This window comes from Myotis yumanensis, unplaced genomic scaffold (assembly GCF_028538775.1).
Source record: "Myotis yumanensis isolate MYYU_CA2020_CCGP unplaced genomic scaffold, mMyoYum1.0.hap1 SCAF_12, whole genome shotgun sequence".
NCBI classification, from domain to species: domain Eukaryota; kingdom Metazoa; phylum Chordata; class Mammalia; order Chiroptera; family Vespertilionidae; genus Myotis; species Myotis yumanensis.
Window position 1 is genome coordinate 1,762,351 of NW_027223763.1, and position 23,625 is coordinate 1,785,975.

The 23,625-nt window shown below is 65.8% G+C and overlaps 1 protein-coding gene across 1 annotated transcript in view; it reads right to left on the minus strand.

Moving 5' to 3' along the window:
- Nucleotides 1-23,625, minus strand: part of COL5A1 (collagen type V alpha 1 chain) — a 92,551-nt gene that overhangs the window by 62,083 nt on the left and 6,843 nt on the right. Inside the window, 3 exon segments of the mRNA XM_070430332.1 lie at nt 5,248-5,410; nt 6,224-6,437; nt 8,962-9,129. Coding sequence (XP_070286433.1) covers nt 5,248-5,410; nt 6,224-6,437; nt 8,962-9,129 — 545 coding nt within the window.

Genomic DNA, 23,625 nt, shown 5'->3' on the forward strand with positions numbered 1-23,625 from the left:
TACAATATTTCCCCTCTCCCGGTAGCCTGGCATCTGCACGCTCGTTCTCACAGGCGGGAGGGAGGGAGAGGAGGCTCGGGCGTCGGGGCAGCCGTGAGGGCGGCACTGGTGTGCCCCCGATGGAGCAGCTGCCTGGCGAGGGGCCTGGACACGTCCCGCACACCACGGTGTCCCCAGGCCGCGAGCCTCCGGGACACAGGCTGCGCCTGATCCTACCTCTGACCCCAAGCCAGGCCCGCTAATCACTCAGCTCAGCTCTAATGCCAACCCCGCGGTGCCCGCTGTGCCCCGCCCCTCGCTTTGACAATGGCCAGTTTCTCCTTTTATGCCACCGGTTTCCCGGCCAGGTCGGTAGGCTCGGCTGAGCCCTAGAAGCTTCTGCCACCGCGCCCGGCTCGTGACGGCACCCGCTCTGCTGCCAGGCTCGATGCCAGGGCAGCCACCAGCGGCCCGTCTCCGGCTCAGCCACTGGGCAGCCGAGGGCACCGGCTGCCGGACCCCAGGACGCACGGTCCTCGGCCTCGCTGCGCCAGGAGCATGTGGCTGAGGAAACCGCTTCTGCCTTTTTCGATAATGAGATGGCATCCAGCCCGCGGCTGCTGCGGGGAGGGGGCGGGGGTCACGGAGCTCACGTCAGGAGCTTCGCCAGCTCAGGGCCGTGGGCACAGAAGATGGACTCCCGTTTGCCCCGATCCCGCTGCCCCCAGCGCCTCCCAGCCTGGCACGTCTGTGACGCACTCCTGGTGCCTCTTCTGTGGCCTTAATTCTGTGTTCCCCTCCCAGCGACGCAGGTCCCGGTCCCGGAGAGCCAGCCCCCCCCAACCCCCCCCCCCCCCCCCGCCCATCCCACCGGCCTTCCCCGCCCAGCCGGCCAGTGTCCCTCGCGCCGCTTCTCCTGCGATTTTATAGCCTGACGTTAACTGAACACTTCACACTCCTTCACACTCCGGGGGGGGGGGGGGGGGGGGGGGGGCAGACGATGTGAGAAGACACTCGCTCCCGTTGGAGGTGGGGGGGGTGGGTCGGCAAGCCTGCGGCCCCGGAGCAACCCAGCCTCCAGCCCCCGGCGCACGGGCCACACCTCTGCAGGGACCCAGGGACAGAGGGCGGACGGCGCAGCCCAGGGGCTGGAGGCCAGCACACCTGGGCTTCCATCGCTCCTGTGGCCGAGCGCCTCACACCGGCAGCCGGGCTGTGATGTTTGCCTCGTGAGTCACACCACGGAAAAGCGAGGCTCCCGCCAGGCGCGAGGTCATTTTTTCCATGGTCTTTGGAGAAGCGCGGAACCGGAGAGCGAGTGTGACACCATTAACGTGCGTGTTAAAGAGAGATCTCCCTGCTGCCCTGGCCCGCCGCCCGGTCCCGGCCTTCGGCCTGCGACGCCCCACGACCTGGCAGCCCGGCCCCATCCAATTCTCACCTGCACCTCCAGCTGCTGCCCGGTGTCGGGTCTGGGCTACTCACACCTGCGCTGGTGCAGCTGCAAAATGCCACCCGAGAGCCTCTGTGGGGTGGGGGCGGGGGGGCGAGGGTGCAGGGATGGGGCGGGGGGGACGAGGGTGCAGGGAAGGGATGGGGGGTGAGGTTGCAGGGAGGGGGTGGGGGGGCGAGGGTGCAGGGAGGGGGCAGGGGATGGTCACGTCCCAGCCTCATTGGAGCCTGAAGTGGCTGCAGGGACTGAAGGGTCAGCTTAGTGAGCTGAGAGGGGGCGCTGCGTCCCCAGACCCAGAGACGGGCTGCAGGGCCAGCGTCAGGGCCAGGCGAACGGGCCTCCTTCTCAAAGCCCACCAGGCTTTACAAAGAACTTGGGTCTCAGCCCCGTCCCTGCCACTGCGCGGCCCTGGACAGGTGCGTGCCCAGCCCAGACAGGCACAGAGAGGCCCGCGCTTGGCAGCACATGAGCAGCTGCCCCGCCCTTGTCCCCTCTGGACCTCAGAGAACAAGCCCGTGGGGACGGGGTGACCATGGGGCATGGGACACACACTCTGTGACAAGCTCCACAGACCCTGGCACAACCGCAGAGAGAGCCCGGGCCCTGACCACAGGTGACAGGGCGCTAGGTGCCTCCTCGCCAGCTGTGGGCCTAAACCCCTCACCTAATCTACCCGGCCCTGCGTTTGCTCATTTGTAAGAGGGTGATGTGACCTCCCTCCTGATGCTACCTGAGGACTGAGTGTGAGGGTCCCTGCAGAAAGCTCAGTGGCCAAGATAAACAGCCGTCACTATCACCACCACCACCATCACCACCACCACCATCACCACCATCATCACCATCATCACCATCATCACCATCATCACCACCACCATCACCATCACCACCACCGCCACCACCACCACCACTATCACCACCACCACCATCACCACCATCACCACCACCATCACCACCACCACCACCATCACTATCACTATCACCACCATCACCACCACCACCACCACTACCATCACCATCACCACCACCATTACCACCATTACCACCATTACCATCACCACCATCACCACCACCACCATCACCACCACCATCACCATCACCATCACCACCACCATCACCACCACCATTACCACCACCACCACCACCATCACCATCACCATCACCACCAACATCACCACCACCACCACCACCACCATCACCAACATCACCACCATCACCACCACCATCACCATCATCACCATCACCACCACCACCACTACACCACCATCACCATCACCATCATCACCATCACCATCACCATCATCACCACCATCACCATCACCATCACCACCACCACCACCACCATCACCACCACCATCATCACCATCACCATCATCACCACCATCATCATCACCATAACCATCATCACCATCACCATTACAACCACCACCACCACCACCACCATCACAACAACCACCACCATCATCATCACCATAACCATCACCATCATCACCACCATCACCACCATCATCACCACCATCACCACCATCACCATCACCACCAACATCACCACCACCACCACCACCATCACCATCACCATCATCACCATCACCATCATCACCACCATCATCATCACCATCATCACCACCATCATCACCATCATCACCACCATCATCACCACCACCACCATCATCACCATCACCATCATCATCACCACCATCATCACCACCACCACCATCACCACCATCATCACCACCACCACCATCATCACCATCACCATCATCATCACCATCATCACCACCATCATCACCACCACCACCATCACCACCATCATCACCACCACCACCATCATCACCATCACCACCACCACCATCATCACCACCACCATCACCATCATCATCATCATCACCACCACCATCATCACCACCACCACCTGACAAAGACTCACCAGCCTCCCCCACATGAAGGCCGCCAGCATGGGTGGCACGTCTATGATGAGCCTTATGGACACAGGTGAATAAGTCCGTGCTCCTGACCTCAAGTCTCACCTCCTGGCACTTCCTTGGGAAGCAGCCCCAGTGACCGGGCGACTAGCTGCCTGGGGAGCCCCGGAAGGCATCCTAGAGGGCATGGCCTCCGCTGGGCCCTGGTGGAGGGGCGGGGCTACAGGCTCACACCCATGAACGTCCATCCATGTGCTCACTCGGCTACCGCCTCAGCCTGTCCCCGGACGAGAGTCTCCAGCCTCGGGCACCGACCCCTCTCCACCCTGCCTTCCCGTGCGAGGCTCAGACTGCAGGTCATAACCGGCCCCAAATCCCCCCCCCGGGGTCCCCCTCCCCCCCACAGCCTGCCTGCCGCCAGCCGCAGAGGGAGAGGCAGCAGAGAGGGAGACGGCTGTGGGACTCGGCAGCCACCTCCTTTAGAAAGTGACGGATGGTTTGATTTCTGCAATAACAGCAGCGGGGACGGACGCTGGCTGTGGACCACACACACACGCCTCCCCACACACACCCCCGGGGAGGCCTGTGATTGTCCCATTTCACAGATGGGGACACTGAGTCCCACAGGCCGGTGAACGACCAGGCTGGGTCCCACCGCCCGACCGCGGCGGGGGCCGCCCATCGCGGTGGCTTCTTCCTGTCTGTGCTCGTGGGAAAATGGCTTTTCTGGCTCAAGGAAACGGTATTTGTTTTAGGGCCTAGTTTTTTAAAAGCTCGATAACGCTTTTTCCTGACTCTCCAATAAAAGGCACAGGCCTGGGAATCACAGGCAGCACAGCACAGCGGCACACGCTGCCCGATCCACCCCCTCCCGCTCCCGCTCCCGCCTCGGAACTCCTCGCGGGCGAGCAGGCTGGGCCAGCAGCGACCCCGGCTCCCGGCCCTGAGCGGGTGCCCACGCCGAGCGCTTCACAGGTGAGCCCAGGTGGGCTCCCCGACATCCCTTGGGGCGTCATTACTGCTCCCCACATTTTACAGATGAGCGTCCTAAGCTCAGCAATGTCACCCGCTTTTCCTGGGTCTTCCCACCAGCAAGGTCGACACCAGCAACAACTCCGTCCCCGTCCGTGCAACCCCCGAGCTCCCAGGACAGCCCGGGGACAGCCCAGCCGCCACAGGGCGCCCGCGTCTCTGCTCAGCGTACTCAGAGGGTGTGTCTCGGCAACTTGCAAACGCTGGCACTGCCGGGGGGTCCAGGCGCCCGCCCCCTGCCACCCCCCGGGTTCAGGGGCCTGGAAGCTGCTCTGCCAAGGCTGCCAGGCGGGCAGGACCCACAGACCCCCCATCACCCGCTTCAGACCCCCTAGCCTGCCCCGTCTCCACCGGGGTGGCTGCTCGGACCCCTTCCTGGGTGTCCACGCCTCCCCCACCCGCCGCGGGTGAGGGCCAAGTACAGCCCCAACGCCTGTCAGCATGTCGCCCCTGGAGGCGGCGCCGGGGGGCTGCACTCACCCCCTCGGGTGCCCAGGGACCCCGCGGGCTCAGAGCCGCACATGTTTCCCCACAGCCCCACGCGCTGGCCGAGCTCTACCCCCCAGTCCACCCACAGGTGCTGCCCCCTCCCAGGCCCTCGGATGTCAGAGCGCAGGTCACCCCGCCAAGCTGGTTCCTGGGAGACCCGGGACCGGACCCCCTGGACGAGGGCGGCCTCCACGCTCCCCACGGGGCCTCTCCCCGCCACGAGCCCACACACTCATCGGGACGGCGGCAGGGGCTTCGGACCCGCAGACCCCACGGTCATGTCGAGGCCAGCCGTCCCCGCCAACAGCGCCCTCCGGGCAGCGACCGCTCGCCAATGCGGGTCCGCGGGGCACGTGCGACGGCCGCCCTGCTCACCTCGAACACGTCCTCGTCCAGGATCCGGGTGCCGAACACGACGATGCCGTTGGTGTCGATCACGGGGTGGTCGCTGCGGTCCAGGAACTTGGTGGCCTTCTTCTTACAGTCCAGGATCAGGGTGACGTTCTTCTTGTGGACGCTGAGCGCGATTCTGTGCCACCTGCAGGGACACGGACAGCCGGGCGGGTGGAGGCGGCGCGGGCCCCGGGCGCCAGTGCAGGGGGCTCAGCGGCAGATCACGGGGGACACGGGGACGAAGCCCCTCTCCCTGCGACCGCACCCCGGCCACACCACCGCCCCGCGACACGCCCTCCGCCGCGAACCCCTCCGATTTCTCGTCTCTCAGGCGGGGTCACCGTCTGAGCCCAAAGTTCACAGGGAAGCCCCGAGCGCAGGCTCTGGCACCCCAGTGGGCTCGCCAGTGGGCCACGGGCCTGTGAGGGCCGCCTGGACCCCACAGCAGAGGGCAGGCTGCCGGGGAAGGCGAGCCCGTCGGGGAACCGTGGCACCCAGGACCCACACGCACTCTCAGCGAGAAACTCAGTACGCGGAAGGTCTTCCTGGCACGTGGCGCCCTCCGTGCCGGCCACCAGGAGGCCACGGTCAGACCGCCGGGCCTGGGTGTGCGCCCACAGAGCCCCGGAAGGTCTGCCTGGGTTTCGCTATTCTGTCCCACACCTGATGCGTCTGCGCCCGCCAGGTCCCCTAAGTCCCCTGTGGGACAAGCGGGGTGCAGCCGCACAACCTCCTTGCGTCCCTTCCGAACGGAGGGGCTGGCGATCGCCCTGCACCCGGGGGAGATGGAGGCCCAGGGAGAAGGGCCGGGACCAGCTCGCGGGGCTCCACGCCCATGCTCCCCGCCGGGTGCTCACCGGAGGGCCCTCGGCCCCTGCTGCTATAACGCACAGCCTGGGGGACGCCCTGTCTGCCCGCGGGCCCTGGGGGACTGAGTGTCCGAGTGGCGCCCACTTACTTGCCATCCGACAGGTTGATGCCCCGGAAGAGGGGGTAGTCTTCCGGCCCCGGCTTCCCCGTGTGGTCCTCGTAGAGGAAGACGGGAGAGCGGCCCATCTCCAGGCCGAGCTGCTGGATGCCCTGCTCGTTGTAGAGGGAGACCAGGAAGGCCTGGCTGCCCTTCTTGGCTTTCACAGTGGCTAGGATGGAGAAGTCCTCGGGGAACGCAGACGCTGGGGCAGAGGGCAGAGGACAGAGGGCAGAGGTCAGAGGGCCGTCGGGAAGCTGCCAACCACGCCCAGCCACCACACACCAACCAGCTCAGGGACCTGGCAACCCGGCTGCAGAGGATGGGCCCAGCCACCGGCTGCTGATCCGCCCCTGGATCAAACTGTTCCTGCAGCCCCTGCTGTCCCCGCGTGGCCAAGCCTGACCCCTTCAAGGCTCAGTTCAAATGCAAAGCTAATCGGTCCTTCCAGCGGTGAGCCCCATGCGGCGGCCCCCTCTGTCCCCACCCTGTAACGCATCTGCGCATAAGTCCTAGCGAGGACCCCCAGGATGTGAGCGCCCCGCGGGCAGGGCTGTCTCAGGGCACCTCGAACGCTCTGCAGTGCCCAGAGCTGGGCCTAGCAGAGAGCGTCTTGTTCAGCGCCCTGTGGGGGAGCGAGGGAGGGCAGGCAGGGGGTCGACTAGAATCGCACTTGCCATTTCCTGGTTGACACGAAAAACAGAGAAAAAGTAGAAAGAAATCAAAAGACTTCCAGCCGAGTTGCAAAGAAACAAACACAGAAACCAAGAAAGGAAGAACCTGCCGTGCGGATGGGCGGGCAGGCTCCCTAAGGCACAGGCCAGAGGCCTTTGAGGCGTCAAAGCCAGACCCCTGAGGGCCCTGCCCCGCACACTCCAGACCTCTCTGCATGCACACGCACACACGCACACGCACACACATGCACACATGCACACATATGCACACGCACGCGTGCACACACACATATGCACACGCACATGCACACACACAGCACACGCACGTATGCACCCCTTCTCTTCGGCCAGGCGCCCCGTCGACCCTCCTGCCGCCTTGTGCTATTTGCAGCTCTGCGGGGAGCCTGGGGCGCGTGGGCTAATGGGTGCGCAGTCCAGCGGCCAGAAGGCTCAGTCCGGTCAGCGCACTTCTCAGCGTGCCGAGGGCGCGGCGCCCACAGAGGGGTCCGACGGACACGCTGTGTGGGGAGGGGACACGCTCTGTGCTACGAGGGCTGTGGGTCGGGCTTAGGGCCTGGAGGAGGAGAAGACCCGTGATCAGCTGCTCCTTTAGGAAGGTAACAAGGTCAACCCTACGGCCCGGATGGCCAGCCCCGCAGGAAGCTGTCTGGGGGCGCCCTCTGCTGGCGGAGCGGCCGCGTGGCCTCCGCTTCTGGTCACCAGAGCAGAGCGTGTAGGTGCCAGGCTGGGGGGAGGGGACATCCCGGGCAGCCTGAGACGTCACCGGCTGTGGCCTCGCGTCCCCTGGGACCAGGGGGGCGAGATCTTGCGAGGGGAGGGTGGGAATGGGGGGCACCGCCGTTTCAGACACTGAAATCAAGTGTCCCCTGAAGCATCGCGGGGGTTTGAGGCTGAGGCAGAGGCGGGCTCCTCTGGAAGCATGAAAAGGAGACCCAAGTTCTCCGTGAGGGCGAGCCCGGCCCTGACAGTGGCCTCGTTCTGCACTGAGGGTCAGACAGCCCCGAGGCCGGACCCTGGACCGGGGCGACGGGGCGCCCCAAGGTGGGCTCCGGAAGGGATCTCACCAACGGAAATGACATCCTTACAGAGTGCTGAGCCGCCAGGCGGATCTGAGGGCAGCGGGGGGACAGCGGGGGCACCGCACAGAGTTAGGGGGGAGGCCCCGGAGGTGAAGAGGCGGCCCCTGAACGAGTGTGTCCCCCGGGGACCCAGCGGGGACGCAGGACGAGCGGAGAACCATCACTGGTCAAGAGAGAGCCTGGCTCTGGGTCAAGGCCACGCTCTAGCCCCGAGATGATGGCCCAGCTGCTAACGCTCACCGGGCACTTCCACGGCGGCCCCTGCCACAGCCCCGGCCCTTCCCACCTGAGTCAGAGACGAGCCCATCCAGGCCGAGAGAGGCTATCGGTCTGTGGCCCGCGTCCCCTCCCCGAGCGGCTCACTGGCTCTGGGGCGGGGGGGGTGGGGGGGGGGGCGGTGCGTATACCACCCACGGCCGATGACAGGACGGACCACTCGGACGTGGTCTCAGCCGCTAACATCACCCCCCCGCCCCCCCCCCCGCCCCGCTCCGGGCAGGTAATTAGTCCAGCTCCGCGCTCTGCGATCGATCCTCATTAAGAGCCCGCTCTCTCGCCGGGAGGGGTGACGTGTGATTCATGCGTCCCTCGGGGTCCCTGCCCCCCATTAAGCTTCTGCCTGGAAGCGCTGCCTTTCTCACGACCCCAAGGCTTCCCTCTGCCCCCGCCCCGCCCCCAGCAGCCTCCCCTCCATGCCCTCGGGGCCCGGCAGCCGGGCTGCACAGATGGACACCTGCACCTGCTGGAGGAGGGCAGGGTCCTCGAGGCCCCCCGCCCCTTCGCTGACATCAAACCCGGCTCATTCCTGGGGCCTCCTAGGAACCCAAGCGCGTTCTCACCGCTCCTGGACAGAGGCGGAGGGGAGACGCTCACACACACACACACACACACACCCCAGCACACCCCGCATACCCTGCGCACCCCTCGACCCCCGCGCACCCCCTGCATCTCTCACCAGGGTACAGCTGCTTGGTGGGCGCGCTGAGCTGGGCATCCTTGGTGACTCTGTAAGCGACATCCGGGCTCTTGGAAGACCTTCGTGTGGAGCAAAACCCTGTTGTCTTGGTTATGCCGTCGGGCAAGGTGTGGAAATCTAGAACCTTCAGGAGGTCTGCTGGCTGAGCTGGAAGGACAAAGGGGGGCAGGGGGTTAGTCACAGGGGGGGAGCACCCGGGTGGGGAGGGGGCGGGGGTGGCTGCACCGGAAACCCAGTCAGAGCTGCCCTGAAGCCGGGGGGGGGGGGGGGTGAGGGGGGTGCAGGGATCCCGCTTTGGAGAGATGCACATCCAGGCGGGCAGCCCGTTCCTGTCCCAGGTCCACACCCCCGCAGCCCCGTGTGCTCTGCCTGATGGCCACCCCGTCCCGATCGGAACCGACACCGATCGAAACCGCGTTCCCTCCCAAGTCCCAGTCGGGGGTCAGGGGGGTGCAAGGGCCAGACACGCCAGCCTGGTTCCCAGACACCGCTCCTCACGGCGCCGGAGAAACCCGCCCCGAAGCTCAGCTGGAAGGCGGTCAGACCCGCCGCGGAGGGAGGGAGGCGGCTGTGCAGGGGGCTCAGGCCCGGGATGACCCACAGCTCACGGAACCTCACGTGCACCGTCTGGGCGTTGGTGCCTCGGGTGTCTGCGGGGTAGGCCGGGCGCATTTTATTCCCGTCAGCACCCAATTAAGAGGCAATTTCCCCACCACAGTTCACAGCGGATCCGGTTCCCATTGGCCCCGGGAGACCCAGGCCTGCAGGCAAGACGGTGCGGAACCACGGGCGAGGGAGGAGCGGGCCCCTGGGCCCCTCCCGGGAGGTCCCGGCTCTCGGAGAGGGCAGGCGAAGCTGGTGTCCCACGGAAGCCACGCGCAGACTGCGCAGCTCGACTCTCCCACGCCCACATGCAAGACAGCCTCCCTGTGCCCGCCCTCAACAAAGCCAGTGTCACATGGAAAGTTCAACTGCTGTTACCACCACCACCAGGCCCCTCGGAGCCCCGGCTGACAGAGCTCGGGTGCAGCTGTGGGGCTGCCTTCCAGGGCGCAGGGAGTGCCCATCTGAGATGCAGAGACTGACCCCACCGGCTTGTTTGGGCGCCTGGATCCAGCTGTTCCTGAAGAAGGCTCAGCTACCTAAGCCAATGAGTTGTCCTCACGCCTATACCAATTTGCGTTCAATTCGGACACCTGCTACTAAAGTGCGCCCACTGCTTGAGTCAGTGTGCCCCTCGGGGCCTGGCCTCCTGACTGTCCAGTGGCCAGCTCACCGCCTTCCTCCCCAGGGGGGTTATATGCCTGGGACCTCCTCAGAGAGAAGTTCCACTTTTTAACAAGGGTGGACGATCTGGAGGTGAGAAAGGACCCTCATGTCGGTCTCCCGTGGAGCTCAGCACAACCATGGCGGGGGGGGGGGGGGGGGGGGCAGGTGACCGTGTGGCCCCACTGTTGTCCAGACAAGACAGACAGGGCCCTGGGCCCGAGAGGGCGGCCCGGAGGGGAGCTGGTGCCTGGCCAGGGTGGTCAGAGACAGAGGGGAGACGCACATATACCACCCACGGCCGATGACAGGACAACGGTGCCACCCCCAACCATGACAGGCTGGGAGGGAGGGGCCCACGCAGGCTGGGCAGGGTCCGTGGTGACCGGGTGGGAGGAGGTGAAGCTGCTCTTCCCGGGCACAGAGCACGGCCCAGGGCAGTGCCCGCACGCACCTCGCACCCAGGCCCCGGAGCTCCGAGGCCCTGCCTCCAGCGGGAGCATCGCTACAGCTCAGCTCTGCACAGTCGTCTGTGACTTTAGCCAAGACGCCAGAGCCCGGCCGGCGTGGCTCAGGGTTGAGCATCCATCTAGGAACCAGGAGGTCACAGTGTGATTCCCGGTCAGGGCACAGGCCCGGGTTGTGGACTCCATCCTCAGTGTGGAGCATGCGGGAGGCAGCCAATCAGTGATTCTCTCTCATCACCGCTGCTTCTATCTCTCTCCCTCTCCCTTCCTCTCTGAAATCAATAAAACATATTTTCTAAAAATTAAGAGAGACCAGAAACCCTGGACACGGATTTCCCAGCTCGGGAAGGAAACACCAGGTGGGACGGAGGGAGGGGCAGCGTGGGGGCCAGCGCACGGGGTCGCCGCCTGGCGGCCCCTCTGATCTTCCCGGGTGCACCCAGCTCCGACCCAGAGCCCCGCCCCCACGGAGGTGCGGTCAGTCCCTCGCACAGGGGTGGCACCGCCATAGTGCTCAGCCCCAGGGACTCCTCCCTCCGGCCCCCACCTGACACCAGAGGCAGCGCTGGCGCGGGTGCCGGCACAGCCCCAGCCTGGACCGGCCCGTGGGAAGAGACGGCCGTGCCAGCCCTGGCTCACCTGCCGCCGTGACACCGTGCCGAGCGCTGGCTCATCTCTGAGACGCGGCTCCAGGGCCGGCGGCAGCCAGGGGATCGGAGATCCCGGCCTGATGCGCTTCCCAGACACCGGCCCGGCCCTGTGTTCCTGTCGCTGGCGCAGAGCGGTTTCCCAGGTCCCGGGACTGTTTACAGGCCGCTCGCCGCCACCGCAAGTTGAAAAGGCCAAGGACCTTTCCAGGCCCCGTGCCACCTCCTGCTGGCCAGGGCGCCCGGGCCAGAGCTAAAAGGGTATTTGCATGTTTTATAAAAGGCGTGGCAGGCGGCCGAGGAAGCGGGCTGTCCTGCCTCGGGCGTGGAGCCTCCCGTCTGGGCCGTCTGTCCGCTCCTCCGTCAGGACGGAGCCCGCGGGAGACACCAGCGGCCTTGGGACAGCGAGGAGGCCCCGGCCCGTGGCCCCGGCCCGTGCCCCCGGCCCAGAGCGGGGTGAGCGGGACTCTGCCCTCACGCCGCGGCCCCAGTGACCCTGAGGCCAGACAGGAGAAGCTCAGGCAGCGGGGAGGCCGGGGTGAGGAGTGGAAGGTAGCCGAGTTCCCGGGACCGCGTGCGAGAGGCGGCAGGAGGACCCTGGGAAGGAACGCCAGGTGACAGGGTGACACAGGAGCTCAGATGCAGACCGTGGGGCAGGCGGACGGACAGACGGATCGATCACTCACCACGCAAGAACGGTCGGCACCTCATGGCCCCCGTTCCCACGACCCCCTCTGCAGTCAGCGGCCTGCGCTCCTCGGAGCCGAGACAGCGGGGCTCCGTGTCCCCCGGGCCTGCCGCCCCTCACCTCACGGCTGCAGGACACGAGACACTGACCCAGCTGCCCGGCCACAGCACGACCGCCCGTGGGCTGATGGGACCCAGAGTGCGGAACCGCAGGGGGAGAACCAAGCCCAGGCCGGTGCCCAGGGGCGCAGCACCCAGCCCTGCCCAGGAGGACGCCCTCCGCAGCAGCCGGCCCGTGGCCTGGCGGGGCAGCGTCCCTCTCATCCCGGGAAGCGGGCTTGCTGCTGGGGGCTGGCTCGGGCCTCGGCACCCAGGGCAGCGGGTGGAGGGGCGGCGGCTGTCGGCAGGAACGTGCACTGGTCCCTGGGGGTCAGCTAGGGTCAGGGCGCCCCTCCTCAGTGCTCAGAAGGAACGAGGACTGAGGCCAGGCCCCTCTCAGGCCCAGCAGCCCCTTCCTTTGCAAGTGGGACCCCCACTCCCCGGGCAGCACCCTCCTTGGCCCACAGCAGCAGCCTGCATTCAGGAGGGGACGGAGGAGCGAAGCCAGACAAGCAGGACAAGGGCCTGGGGTCCCCACCGTGAGCTGTGAGTGTGGCCGATACGACCAGCATCCTGCCAGCCCCAACCCGAGGGACACCCAGGAAGCGGCGACCCTGACAAGTGCTGAGGTCAGCACCTCCAGGCCCAGCCCCCCCACCCCCCAGCCCTGGAACCTGGTGCCAGCCGCAGGGAGGGGGCTTCAAACAAAGGGACTCCGCCCAGGACCCTGGACTGCACTGTGGAGTTTAATTATTCACCCCCAGGGAGGGGCGGGGCCTCCTGTGTGGGCGGGGCTCAGTCCCGGGCAGGTGCCCCAGACCCTGGCACTGGCCCTGGGTCCTGACAGGCAGGGACAAGGGAATGACGACTTGGGTGGTGCTTCACCTTGTAAATAAGCCCCCTCGCCTGGCGACGGGCAGGAGACAGGGCTGCTCCGCCGCCTGAGGGGGGGGGGGGGGGGTGAGCTGGGTGAGAAGCCTGAGACGTCAAGCTCCCGCCCACCTAGGGTGCCAGGGCCTGCCTGGTCCTTGGCCTGAATCCACTCCCCTTCCTCTCTCCTCTGCACACAGGACCACACTCCCCACACACCTGCCGCTGGTGAGGACACCGCTGACACCAGGCCCCACCTACAAGCGCACACCACCTGCATCTGGCCTGGCGACCCTCCAGGTGGGAAGGGAGCCCCCAACGCGCACGCACACACACACACACACACACACACACACCACACACAGAGACACACACACACACCACACACACATACACACACAGAGACACACACACACACCACACACACACTGTTACTTCAAAGTCAGCCCTGGCGCCCACGCGGGCTCGCAGGAGGCGGGTGACGGGCAGGGCATGGGAAGCGCCTGCAGGAGGGGGGAGAAGACAGTTAGGAGCTGCACAGCCCCCGGGGCCAGGCTCAGGTGACCGCCCGCCCAGGACAGCCCTGGGCAGCCCAGCGAGGTGGGTGCTGCAGACCAGACCGGCCTCCCCGCTGAGGACTGGGAGGAAATGTCACCCAAGGGCCAAGGGGACCTTCCAACCGGCCGAGCGTTGGGTGCGCCCAGCTTCTCGCTGTGTCTTCCCTGGTTGGTCGTGGGTGCCGTCCGCCTGTCCTTATGGAAACGAATGACATGTCTGTCCCTTCCCCGTCGCTCCTCACAGGCTATGACCACACGGACAGAACACGGATGAACATGAACCCTGCAGGCACAGAGGTGGCGCGGCTGGGCGGGCGGCTGGGCACAGGCGCTGCTAGCCGGCGCCGGTCCAGGAGAGCCCGTGGTGCTGGGACCAGGTGGCTCATCCCGGCTTCCTCGGGGTAATTTACCTCCTTGTCAGGGAGAGGGGAGGGGATGGCACAGTGCCAGGCCCCGCGATGGGTTGGGCAGTGTGTGTGGCAGGCTCCGCCCACCCCGTCTGCTCCCAGGAGGCCCTGAGGGTGGCTGGCTGCCACCAGGCCAGCCAGGGTCACCAGGGCAGAGCGCCCTGTGCAGAGGGGGGCATGCCGAGCCGTGCTGGGGGAGGGCAGCACGAGAGGGCTGCAGGTCAGACTCCCCGAGGGCCTGGCCCAGTAGACGGGCAGCTGTCCGTCAGGCGGGCCCTGCACAGGGGCTTCATCCCTTCAGCTCATCCCTGCAGCTCCCGCCCCTCCTCTCTCCCTAAGAATCAGTGGGCAAGGTCCTCGGGGGAGAACTGACCAAAAAAAGGTTCAGCAGGAGTTCCTTTGGCTGCACCTAATGGGCACCGTCAGGGCCCGCGGCGCTGACCAGCCGCCCTCCATACTGACCAGCCGCCCTCCGCGCTGACCAGCCGCCCTCCGCGCTGACCAGCCGCCCTCCGCGCTGACCAGCCGCCCTCCATACTGACCAGCCGCCCTCCGCGCTGACCAGCCGCCCTCCATACTGACCAGCCGCCCTCCGTGCTGACCAGCCGCCCTCCGCGCCGACCAGCCGCCCTCCGCGCTGACTAGCCGCCCTCCGCGCTGACCAGCCGCCCTCCGCGCTGACTAGCCGCCCTCCGCACTGACCAGCCGCCCTCCGCACTGACAAGCCGCCCTCCATACTGACAAGCCGCCCTCCGCACTGACCAGCCGCCCTCCGCACTGACCAGCCGCCCTCCGCACTGACAAGCCGCCCTCCGCACTGACAAGCCGCCCTCCGCACTGACCAGCCGCCCTCCGCACTGACAAGCCGCCCTCCATACTGACAAGCCGCCCTCCGCACTGACCAGCCGCCCTCCGCACTGACCAGCCGCCCTCCGCACTGACAAGCCGCCCTCCATACTGACAAGCCGCCCTCCGCACTGACCAGCCGCCCTCCGCACTGACCAGCCGCCCTCCGCACTGACCAGCCGCCCTCCATACTGACAAGCCGCCCTCCGCACTGACTAGCCGCCCTCCGCACTGACCAGCCGCCCTCCGCACTGACAAGCCGCCCTCCATACTGACAAGCCGCCCTCCGCACTGACCAGCCGCCCTCCGCACTGACCAGCCGCCCTCCGCACTGACCAGCCGCCCTCCGCACTGACAAGCCGCCCTCCATACTGACAAGCCGCCCTCCGCGCTGACCAGCCGCCCTCCGCACTGACCAGCCGCCCTCCGCGCTGACCAGCCGCCCTCTGAGCTGACCAGCCGCCCTCCATACTGACCAGCCGCCCTCCGCGCCGACCAGCCGCCCTCTGAGCTGACCAGCCGCCCTCCGCACTGACAAGCCGCATTCCGCACCACCCAGCCGCCCAGCAGCAGCGCAGTTTAAGCAAGAAAGGGCTTTCTGGCTGATCTGTATTTTCTTCTTTATACTTTTCTGTAGCTTTTGACACTTCGAAGGCGGATGTGTACGCTTTTATAACAAATTAGTGGGGAGACAGCTGCCATTGAGTCGGGCAGGACACCGGATTATATAATCGCCGCTGCCTCCCCGGGCACCCGACACTCACAGACCCGAGGGTCTTTGCCTGGACAGTGGACGGTTGTTAACGGTCCTTATGCAACCGGCCCCCTGCACGTCTCAGGAACGCCCACGGTTCCCCGAGTCGGACGTTTGCCGTGGGCCGCCCACGCGCGAGTCCTCGCAGGGCCCCGGGGCCAGGCCCGCGGCCAGGCCACCCTTGCCCTTTGGACAGGAATGTGGGCACCAGGCCGATGTGTGTGCCGCTCGCCGGCCCGGGCGCCGGCCCGCGTCCTCTTAGGAAAGGCGGCCCAGGCTCAGGAGGAAGCGGCCCGGCGGGGCTGACGGCCCATCAACGCGCAAAGCAAGTGACAGGACCGGGAAGTTACAGGAGGATTTCCTGTTACACTTTCAAGTCCCTGCGAACCCGCCCAAGCACGTGGCTCCCCCACAGCCTCAACCGAGGCTCTGCGTCTGAGCCCGGCGTCGGGGTGCCTGGGGGAGCTGGTTTGCTCATCTAGGGGTGCCAGCAGAGGCGTGGGGTTCCAGTGACTCGCGCTCCAAAGTCGTCAGACTCTCAGCTGCGACCCCACACCAGCTTTGTGGACACGAAATGAGCGACGACACTGTCACCCCCTTAGGAGGCGCCACAAACCGACGGCAGAACCCAGCACTGCCCGCCACGGCCTCGCCACGAGCCACCCCACCCGCCAGCTGGATTCCTGGATCCGCTCTCAGTGGGGTGATGAAGTCCGGTGTCAAGGTGTCCCCAGGGGGCGGGGGTAGGGGCTCCCCGGGTTGCCAGTCACGGGCTGGGACCCTCCGCCGGCCCCCGAAGGCTGCTGCACAGGGTGTGGCGCTCCACGGCCCCGTCGCGGCTGCAGAATCCACAGGCCAGAGCCCACTGCGCCGCCCCAGACTCGCGGGCAGGCTGCGGCCCCAGAGAAAGCAGGCCCGACCCTCCACACCTTGGCCCACCCCCGCCCGGAGCCCTCTTCCTCCCCCGTGTCCGTAGCACCCCAGACGCCAGCCCTACCCCGATCACACGGGTCGATATAATGGACTCACTACCGGCTCCTACTTCCGGGATTACAACAGACCCCTCCACAGACCTCTGCCACCAGCTTGCTCCATGACGCGAGGTCAGGTGTGCGTCAGCCTCAGTTTCCCCACCTGCCCACCGAGTGGGGTGGGGGTTGTGGAGGACGATTCCAGTTCCGAGATCTGCCAGGGCCCATTGCCCATGGCTCCCTGCGTGCTCCGAGCGCGGTGGGTGGCTGGGCCCTGCCTGAGCTGGGCTTCTCTCCTGGGACCACAACCGTGTTTAACTAACGAGGCCATCCCAGCTGAAAGCGGCTGCTGCCAGCAGGAGGGCACACGGCTCCCCAGCAGCCGCTACACATCCTGGTGTCTCCTCTCTGGTACCTACACACCTGCCCCCTACACCCCCCCACCCCCCATCCATCCAACCCTGGTGCTCCAAACAAGCCACCGCCCAATCCGAGAGACGCTGGGGACAGCGGCGCCGGGCACCCGGGACCCACTCGAGGGACACAGGGTCCCTCCTCCTCATCTACCCACTCACCAGCCTGGGTCTGTGTTCCTTTTCTCTTCATCGAGACAACCGTGCTCTGAGGGGCACTCCGGACCCTGCTGTCCTATACCCACACGCCTTGGAGACCGGCCAGCTCAGCCTCGCAGGCCCCATCCCGCAGCAGCCCGGGCCCGAGCGGCACGGCACTTGTCTGCGTGGCTCTCACGGTGGCACGTGGCTGTGTGAATCCTCTGCTCCTCCCATCAGTGCCACGTGACTGTCCGGCCCATCAGCGTCTGCACATGCGAGCCTGTCCGTAGGGGACATCCCAACAGGTGGCCTGCGTCTGGCCCGCCTGGCACAGCGCTGCGGACAGTAGGTGCCGGTACGTGCGCTTCCGGAAGGCGGTCTCTCCACCCAGCCCCTGGCACAGCCGGGCCGGCGTCCTCTCCACCCAGCCCCTGGCACAGCCAGGCCGGCGTCTTCCCCGTGGCGGCTGCTCACCAGCGCGTCTGCCGGGCGTCACCAGGAGCGGTATTTTCAGTCCGTTTCCCTGCAGGAGCCTCACAGGGCGCCGGGCCCGCGCAGGTGCACGCACAGGGATGAGGTCCGGTTCGGGAGCTTTCCTTGTTGCCGGTTTCTCCGAGTTCACACTTACGGACGTGGGCGCTGAACTGTGGCCCAGCGAGAACACGGTGAGCGACGATCCAGGCCCCTTCCCAGCCAGAGCGGTCAGCACGCGGGGGCCGCCTCCTGCCCAGGCCAACGGCAGCCCAGCTCCGCCTCCCTTCCCCGCGGCGGCCGGGGACCGGGGACAGACAGGAGCCCTGAGGCCCGCCGCCCTGATGATGCAGGGATCCCAGGAGGCTCCCGCAGCCGGGCCGCGTCCCACTTCAGCCGGACTCCTGCCCGGGCGCCCGAGGAGTGAGAATGTCCCTGGGGTGGGCCCTGGCGGGAAGCACGCTGCACCTGGCCAGTGTCAGGCAGGGTTCTGGGAGCTGAGCCTGCCCAGCTGGCACCGGCCGGCCGGGAAACGCCAGCCTGAGCCTCCAGGGCGCGGGGAAGACGAACTGGAGAGGAAAGGCCTGGGCCACCGAGCGGACGGAGACCAGTGAGTCGTCAGAGAAAAACGCGCTCAGCTTCAGCCTGACCCACCCCAGAGACGTGGCCACTGAGAACAGCAGCTGGTGGCCGTGGGGGCACCGTGATCCCGACCGCTTTCCCACTGGAGGAATCAGCAGCGATATTTTAACAAGCGACTGGAAAGAGACCAGACTACCCCGTTTCAGAAGGTGGTGGTGGTGTGTGTGTGTGTGTGTGTGTGTGTGTGTGTGTTTTGGGCCAAGATACTGACCAGGCCTCAGAGTTTATGGGAAGAGGCGCCCGCCGGGAGCCGGTGCTCTCGCGGGGGCTTAAACTCAGCACAGGGAGGCAGGAGCCAGGCGCAGGGAGGGGCTGCCGGCCACAAGGCTGCTGACCAGTGGCCCATGACCATGGTTATGGCCTATGCAGGTGAGAGGGTGGGAGGCGGCAGCCTGGAGCCACCCATCGGCCCCCGGGAGTCCCCAGAACAGGGCAGCTCAAGGGAAGGGCTGAGGGTGGAGGCGGGGTCTGAGGAGGAGCGGGCGGCGCTGACAGTGTTTGAGGAATTCCACAGCCTGGCTGAGAGTTTCTGGAAGTTATCCACAGGGTAAGATCATTAATCCCCGAGTTCAGGGAGCCCGAGGCGAAAGGGCCTGGAGAGATTACAGCTAAGGCGCAGGGGCGGCTGGGAAAATGATCTGGAAGAAGAAGAGGGCTGGGGGTGGCAGGCAGATGCAGCGGGAGGCTGAGTCTAAGGCCGCCCGCACCCAGGGGGCCTCGTGCCCCTAGGACTGGAGACCCCGGAAGGCAGGCGGGTGCTCGTGCCCTCTCAGGCACACACGTCTCACACTCACACCCCGCCAAAGGCTGGTCATTGGCTTGGGGTCCCGTGAGAGATCTGGGGGGTCCCGACTGCTATGGAGACGAGTGGCACGTCGCCGAGTCCAGGTGGGTGTCATGTGGGATAACCAGCGGAGCCCGGAGCCCACAGACCAGCCCAGCAAACACTGCAGGCCCCTTCCCGGAGCCAGCGCCCTGACCACAGGCCAGAATGGATGGCCCCAGGCAAATCCTCAGCATCCGGCCTCCCACAGCCTCTCCAGGGACATCGCGCCCAGACTACCCACCCCTGCCGCCCCCGGGACAGCCCAGGCCTCCGCACGCCTGCCCACCCCGCTCCAGAGAGCCAGCTCAGGTCGGGTCGGCCGAGCGCTCAGAGCCTAGAAAAACCTCAGGTCAAGCCCACGGCTGTTTACCGAGCCCCCTCCCCCGGGCTGCCGGCACCGCAGAGCCCCCATTATCGTGGCGGTCTCACCGCAAACCTACGAGGCAGGCCTCGCTGCTCCACTGGACACAGAAAGGCGCCGAGGAAGACGTTTCTGAGGTCCCACCTGAGAGTGCCGCAGCCCCGGGGGCCCAGGCCACGCCCGGTTTTCACAATTCCCCATAGAGCTGGGGTGCAGTGCCGCTCCTGGCCTGTAGGTGAGCCACTCCCACGCCTGGCCTTGAAATCCGAGGGGTCCACGTCATTGCAGTGAATTCTGCCCACCAGCTAGAAAGGCCTAGGACCAGCGAGGCAGGCCAAGCCCTAATCCCTGGTGTGAAATAAGTGGGCATTTCCTACGTTTCCCCAGTCGAATCCTCGGGGCCATGCAGTGGGCGCTACCCGAGCAGCCACATTTCAGAGGGTTTGACAGTTCTCCGGGACTCGGGGTCCTTTTTAAGGGAAAACCGAGAGCAGAATCCGTGGCACCTGGTCCTAGGCGAGCCTGCGGGCTCCCCCTGGCCTTCCGGACACGCCGCAGGCACTGGGCTGATGCGAGGACGCGCAGGCTCCGAACCCAGGCCCAGCCCTGCTTCTCCGGGAGTTTCTTTAGTTTTTTTCTTTTCTGAGATGCTGATGGTTTAAAGATGTGGATCAGGTCTCGGTCCAGCTTCCCACTAACCCAGCTTAACGCTCGGAGCACCTGGTGGGCTGCTGGGCCCACCCTGCCCTCCGAGGGGGCTCCCCAACACGTCCCCGCCCTACCTGCTACCACACGGGGCTGCTGGCACCGATCGCGCACGTCTCCTCATCGCGTGTCAGCTGATCGCCAGCAGGCCAGACCCACCTGGCTTGAATCCCTCGCCTATCACTCTTTCCTTCCCCCTAAAACGGAAAAACTGACTCAGACCAGGGCGGCTCACCCCTACACACACACACACACACACACACACACACACGCATGCACACGCACATATACACACACACGCACATACACACACATGCACACACGCCACGTGCAGCTGGACGCAGGCTCCAGATCCGACCCTGAAGATGTCATCTCAGACATGTGTGGGGGACACTGGGGGGCCCAGGACTCAGGCGGCTTGGAAAGTGGGTACCAACAGACAGGGAGCAAGTGACGGCTTTCTCACAAGACGGGACCCAGTGCGCACACCGACGGGGCCCGAGGATACACGCAGGCCAGGAGGGCCACCCGGCGGTCCCAGTCGCAGCACCCCCTCCTCCTCTCTCAGCCCTGCTGTGGGATGAAGACCCCAAAGAAAAAGGGAATCGTGACCGAGGCCTGGCCGGCGTGGCTCAGTGGTTGAGCATCGACCTGTGGACCAGAGGTCACGGTTTCATTATGGTCGGGGCACAGGCCTGGGTGGCGGGCTCGATCCTGTGTGGGGAGTGCAGGGGGCAGCCGATCATTGTTTCTCCTCTCTCTCCCTCTCCCTTCCTCTCTGAAATCAATAAAAACAAAAGTGACTGTGTCTCCTCTGATGGGCCGAGACCCCTCACTCAGACCCCAAGCATCGCGCCTGCTCCCGAGGGGGCAGAGCCCACACGGCCGTGACTCGGGGGCTCTCCTGTGGGCTCCGAGGGCCCGGGTTTTCTTGTATTTATTTATTTTGCTAATCCTCCTCAAGGACATTTTTCCCCATTGATTTTTAGAGAGAGTGAGAGGGAGGAAGGAAGGGAGAGGAAGACAGAGAGAGAAAATTCAATGTGAGAGATGTTGCCTCCCACACACATCCTGAGCAGGGGCCAGGGATCGAACATGCAACCCAGGTACGTGCCCTTGACTGGGAATCGAACCCGAGACCCTTCGATGCATGAGCCACTGAGCCACACTGGCCTGACTGGGGGCCTGGGGTTTCTTGTCTGTAAAAGGCGGTGACACCTCTCACCTTGGGAAGATGTCGTCAGGATAAAACAGTATGTGAAATGAAAGCACAAGGATAAGTAAAAGGGAGGGAGGAGGAGGGAAGGAAGGAGGGAGGGAGGGAGGGAGGGAAGGAGGGAGGGAGGGAGAGAGGGAGGGAGGGAAGGAAGGAGGGAGGAGGAGGGAAGGAGGGAGGGAGGGAAGGGGGGAGGGAGGAGGAGGGAAGGAGGGAGGGAGGGAGGGAAGGGGGGAGGAGGAGGGAAGGGGGGAGGGAGGGAGGGAGGGAGGGAGGGGGAGGGAGGGAAGAAAGAGGCCCAGAGAATCTTATTCTTTCCTTCAACCCCACTGTCCCTCGTGTGTCATATGCTCTTCCTACTCTACTTCACATTTCAGCCGTTAGACTCAGCAGAGGCCTGGGGGAGTGCCGGACCCCAGGGCCCACCCAGCGCTCAGCCACCCCTCACCCCCGGCCGGGGCCTGACCACCCCTCAGCTGGCCCCCACCTGAGCACACAGTGGTGGGTGGGCCCGGAGCCTGCAGGACAGTCGAGGGGACCCCTGCCCTCACTTCCCAGCTCTCCAGGCTGCAGCGGAACCCCCGCCATGTGCCTGCAGCCCTTGCAAAACAGCCTTCCCAGTGTTTGTAAACCCTGCTGCGGGCCAGGCAGCTGTTTGCAATCGGCCAGCCCTGCCCCAGAAGGGGCGGTGGGAGCCTGTCCCCAGGAGGGCCGCGCTGCAGGGCGCGTGAGGACAGGCCAGGCCGACTGGGGGGTGGAGGGAGGCCTCCTCCTGAAGCTCGCTCCCCCACCGCCAGCCCGGGGCAGAGAGACCTCACCCACAGGCAGGAGAGGAAAGCCACAGCACCCTGCTTCTTGAAGGGGGGCCCCCCTCTCTGCCCTCCTGGCTCCTCCCTGGTAGGTGCCCTCCCCCATCATCCAGGCTGAACCCTGCAGGCTGCTCCAGAGGAGGGAGGAGGATCCTGCAGGGACCTCTGCCTCTTTGGTCTCAAGAGCCTCCCGCCTGAGCACAGGGGCAACACTCACAGGGCTGGCCCACCGCCCCGCCCGCCGCCCCGCCCACACACCTAGCTCCACCCACACCCCTCGCTCCGCCCACACACCTAGCTCCGCCCACACCCCCGCCCCGCCCACACAGGCCCCGCCCACACCTAGCTCCGCCCACAGATCTAGCTCCGCCCACACAGGCCCCGCCCACACCCCTCGCTCCGCCCACAACCTTCGCCCCGCCCACACGGCCCCGCCCCTTCTCATCGCTGGCACCACCACACTGAGTGCCCAGGATGCTCCCTCGGTTCCCCAAGTGCAGGTGAGGCCCAGCCACCAACCCAGCGGCTTTCTGTGCTAAAGGGCCATTCTGTAAACTGAGAACCTGAATCACAGTAATAACTCCCTGGGAAGCCGTACGTGCAGGAATCCTGTCTCTGCGCTTCCATCCCAGGAGGCGCTCCTGGCCCCGCCTCCTCCAGGGGACCCCTTCTCAAGGTGGGAGAAGGCGCAGTGTCCCTCAGTCCTTCTCTGCGTGACACCCGCCGGGACCGGCCGCGCTCTGTCAGAATAAAGAAGAGCAGCCGAGAGAGGCTGGCCCGGAGGCTGTGGCCTCGGCCTCCCGTCCCAGGAGGACGGGCCAGGAACAGCACAGGCGAGGAAACCGGGGCCTCGCATCTCAGACTCTCCCCAAAGAAAACAGAAAGGGGGGAGCAAAGGAAGAAAACTAACAGTAAACACGGACCCCAGCAACTTCACCCCCAAAGACTATCCAGATGGGAGAGAGCGTCGCCCTAAAGGGCCCCTTGCAAACAGTGCTCAGCCTCCCAAATCAGACTGGACTCGGGGCGCAGGGCTGTGAGGCAGCGTCTTTCCTGCGCCCGTCCATCTCGCTGCGCCCCCTGTTGAGGGCTCTCGGCCAGCCAGCTCTCCCCGCCACTGACCCATGTGGGTCAGGGCCCAAGTGCCTCACTGCCCCCTCCTCCCCCCCCTCCCCCCCGCCAAGGCAACTGCCAGCATCAATGGGGCACTGGCCAATCAAAAGGCCAGTGAAGGGCTCCAAGGCTGCTCTCATCCCTGGGGGGGGGGGGGGGGGGGGGGGGCGGGGGTGCACCTCTTTCTGAAGCACAGGCCCTGGCTGCCTAGGGACCTCCCTCCGCAAAGGCTGAGGCTGCGGAAGCCCCTCCCCAGCTCTGAGGGCGGCTGGCCTCAGTGTCCTGATGGTAATGACCTAGCGGAGGGCGGAGGCGGAGCGGCTGCCATGCCTCCCGCCAGCTGGGCCCGCAGAGCCGGCACCTGCGTATCTGCAG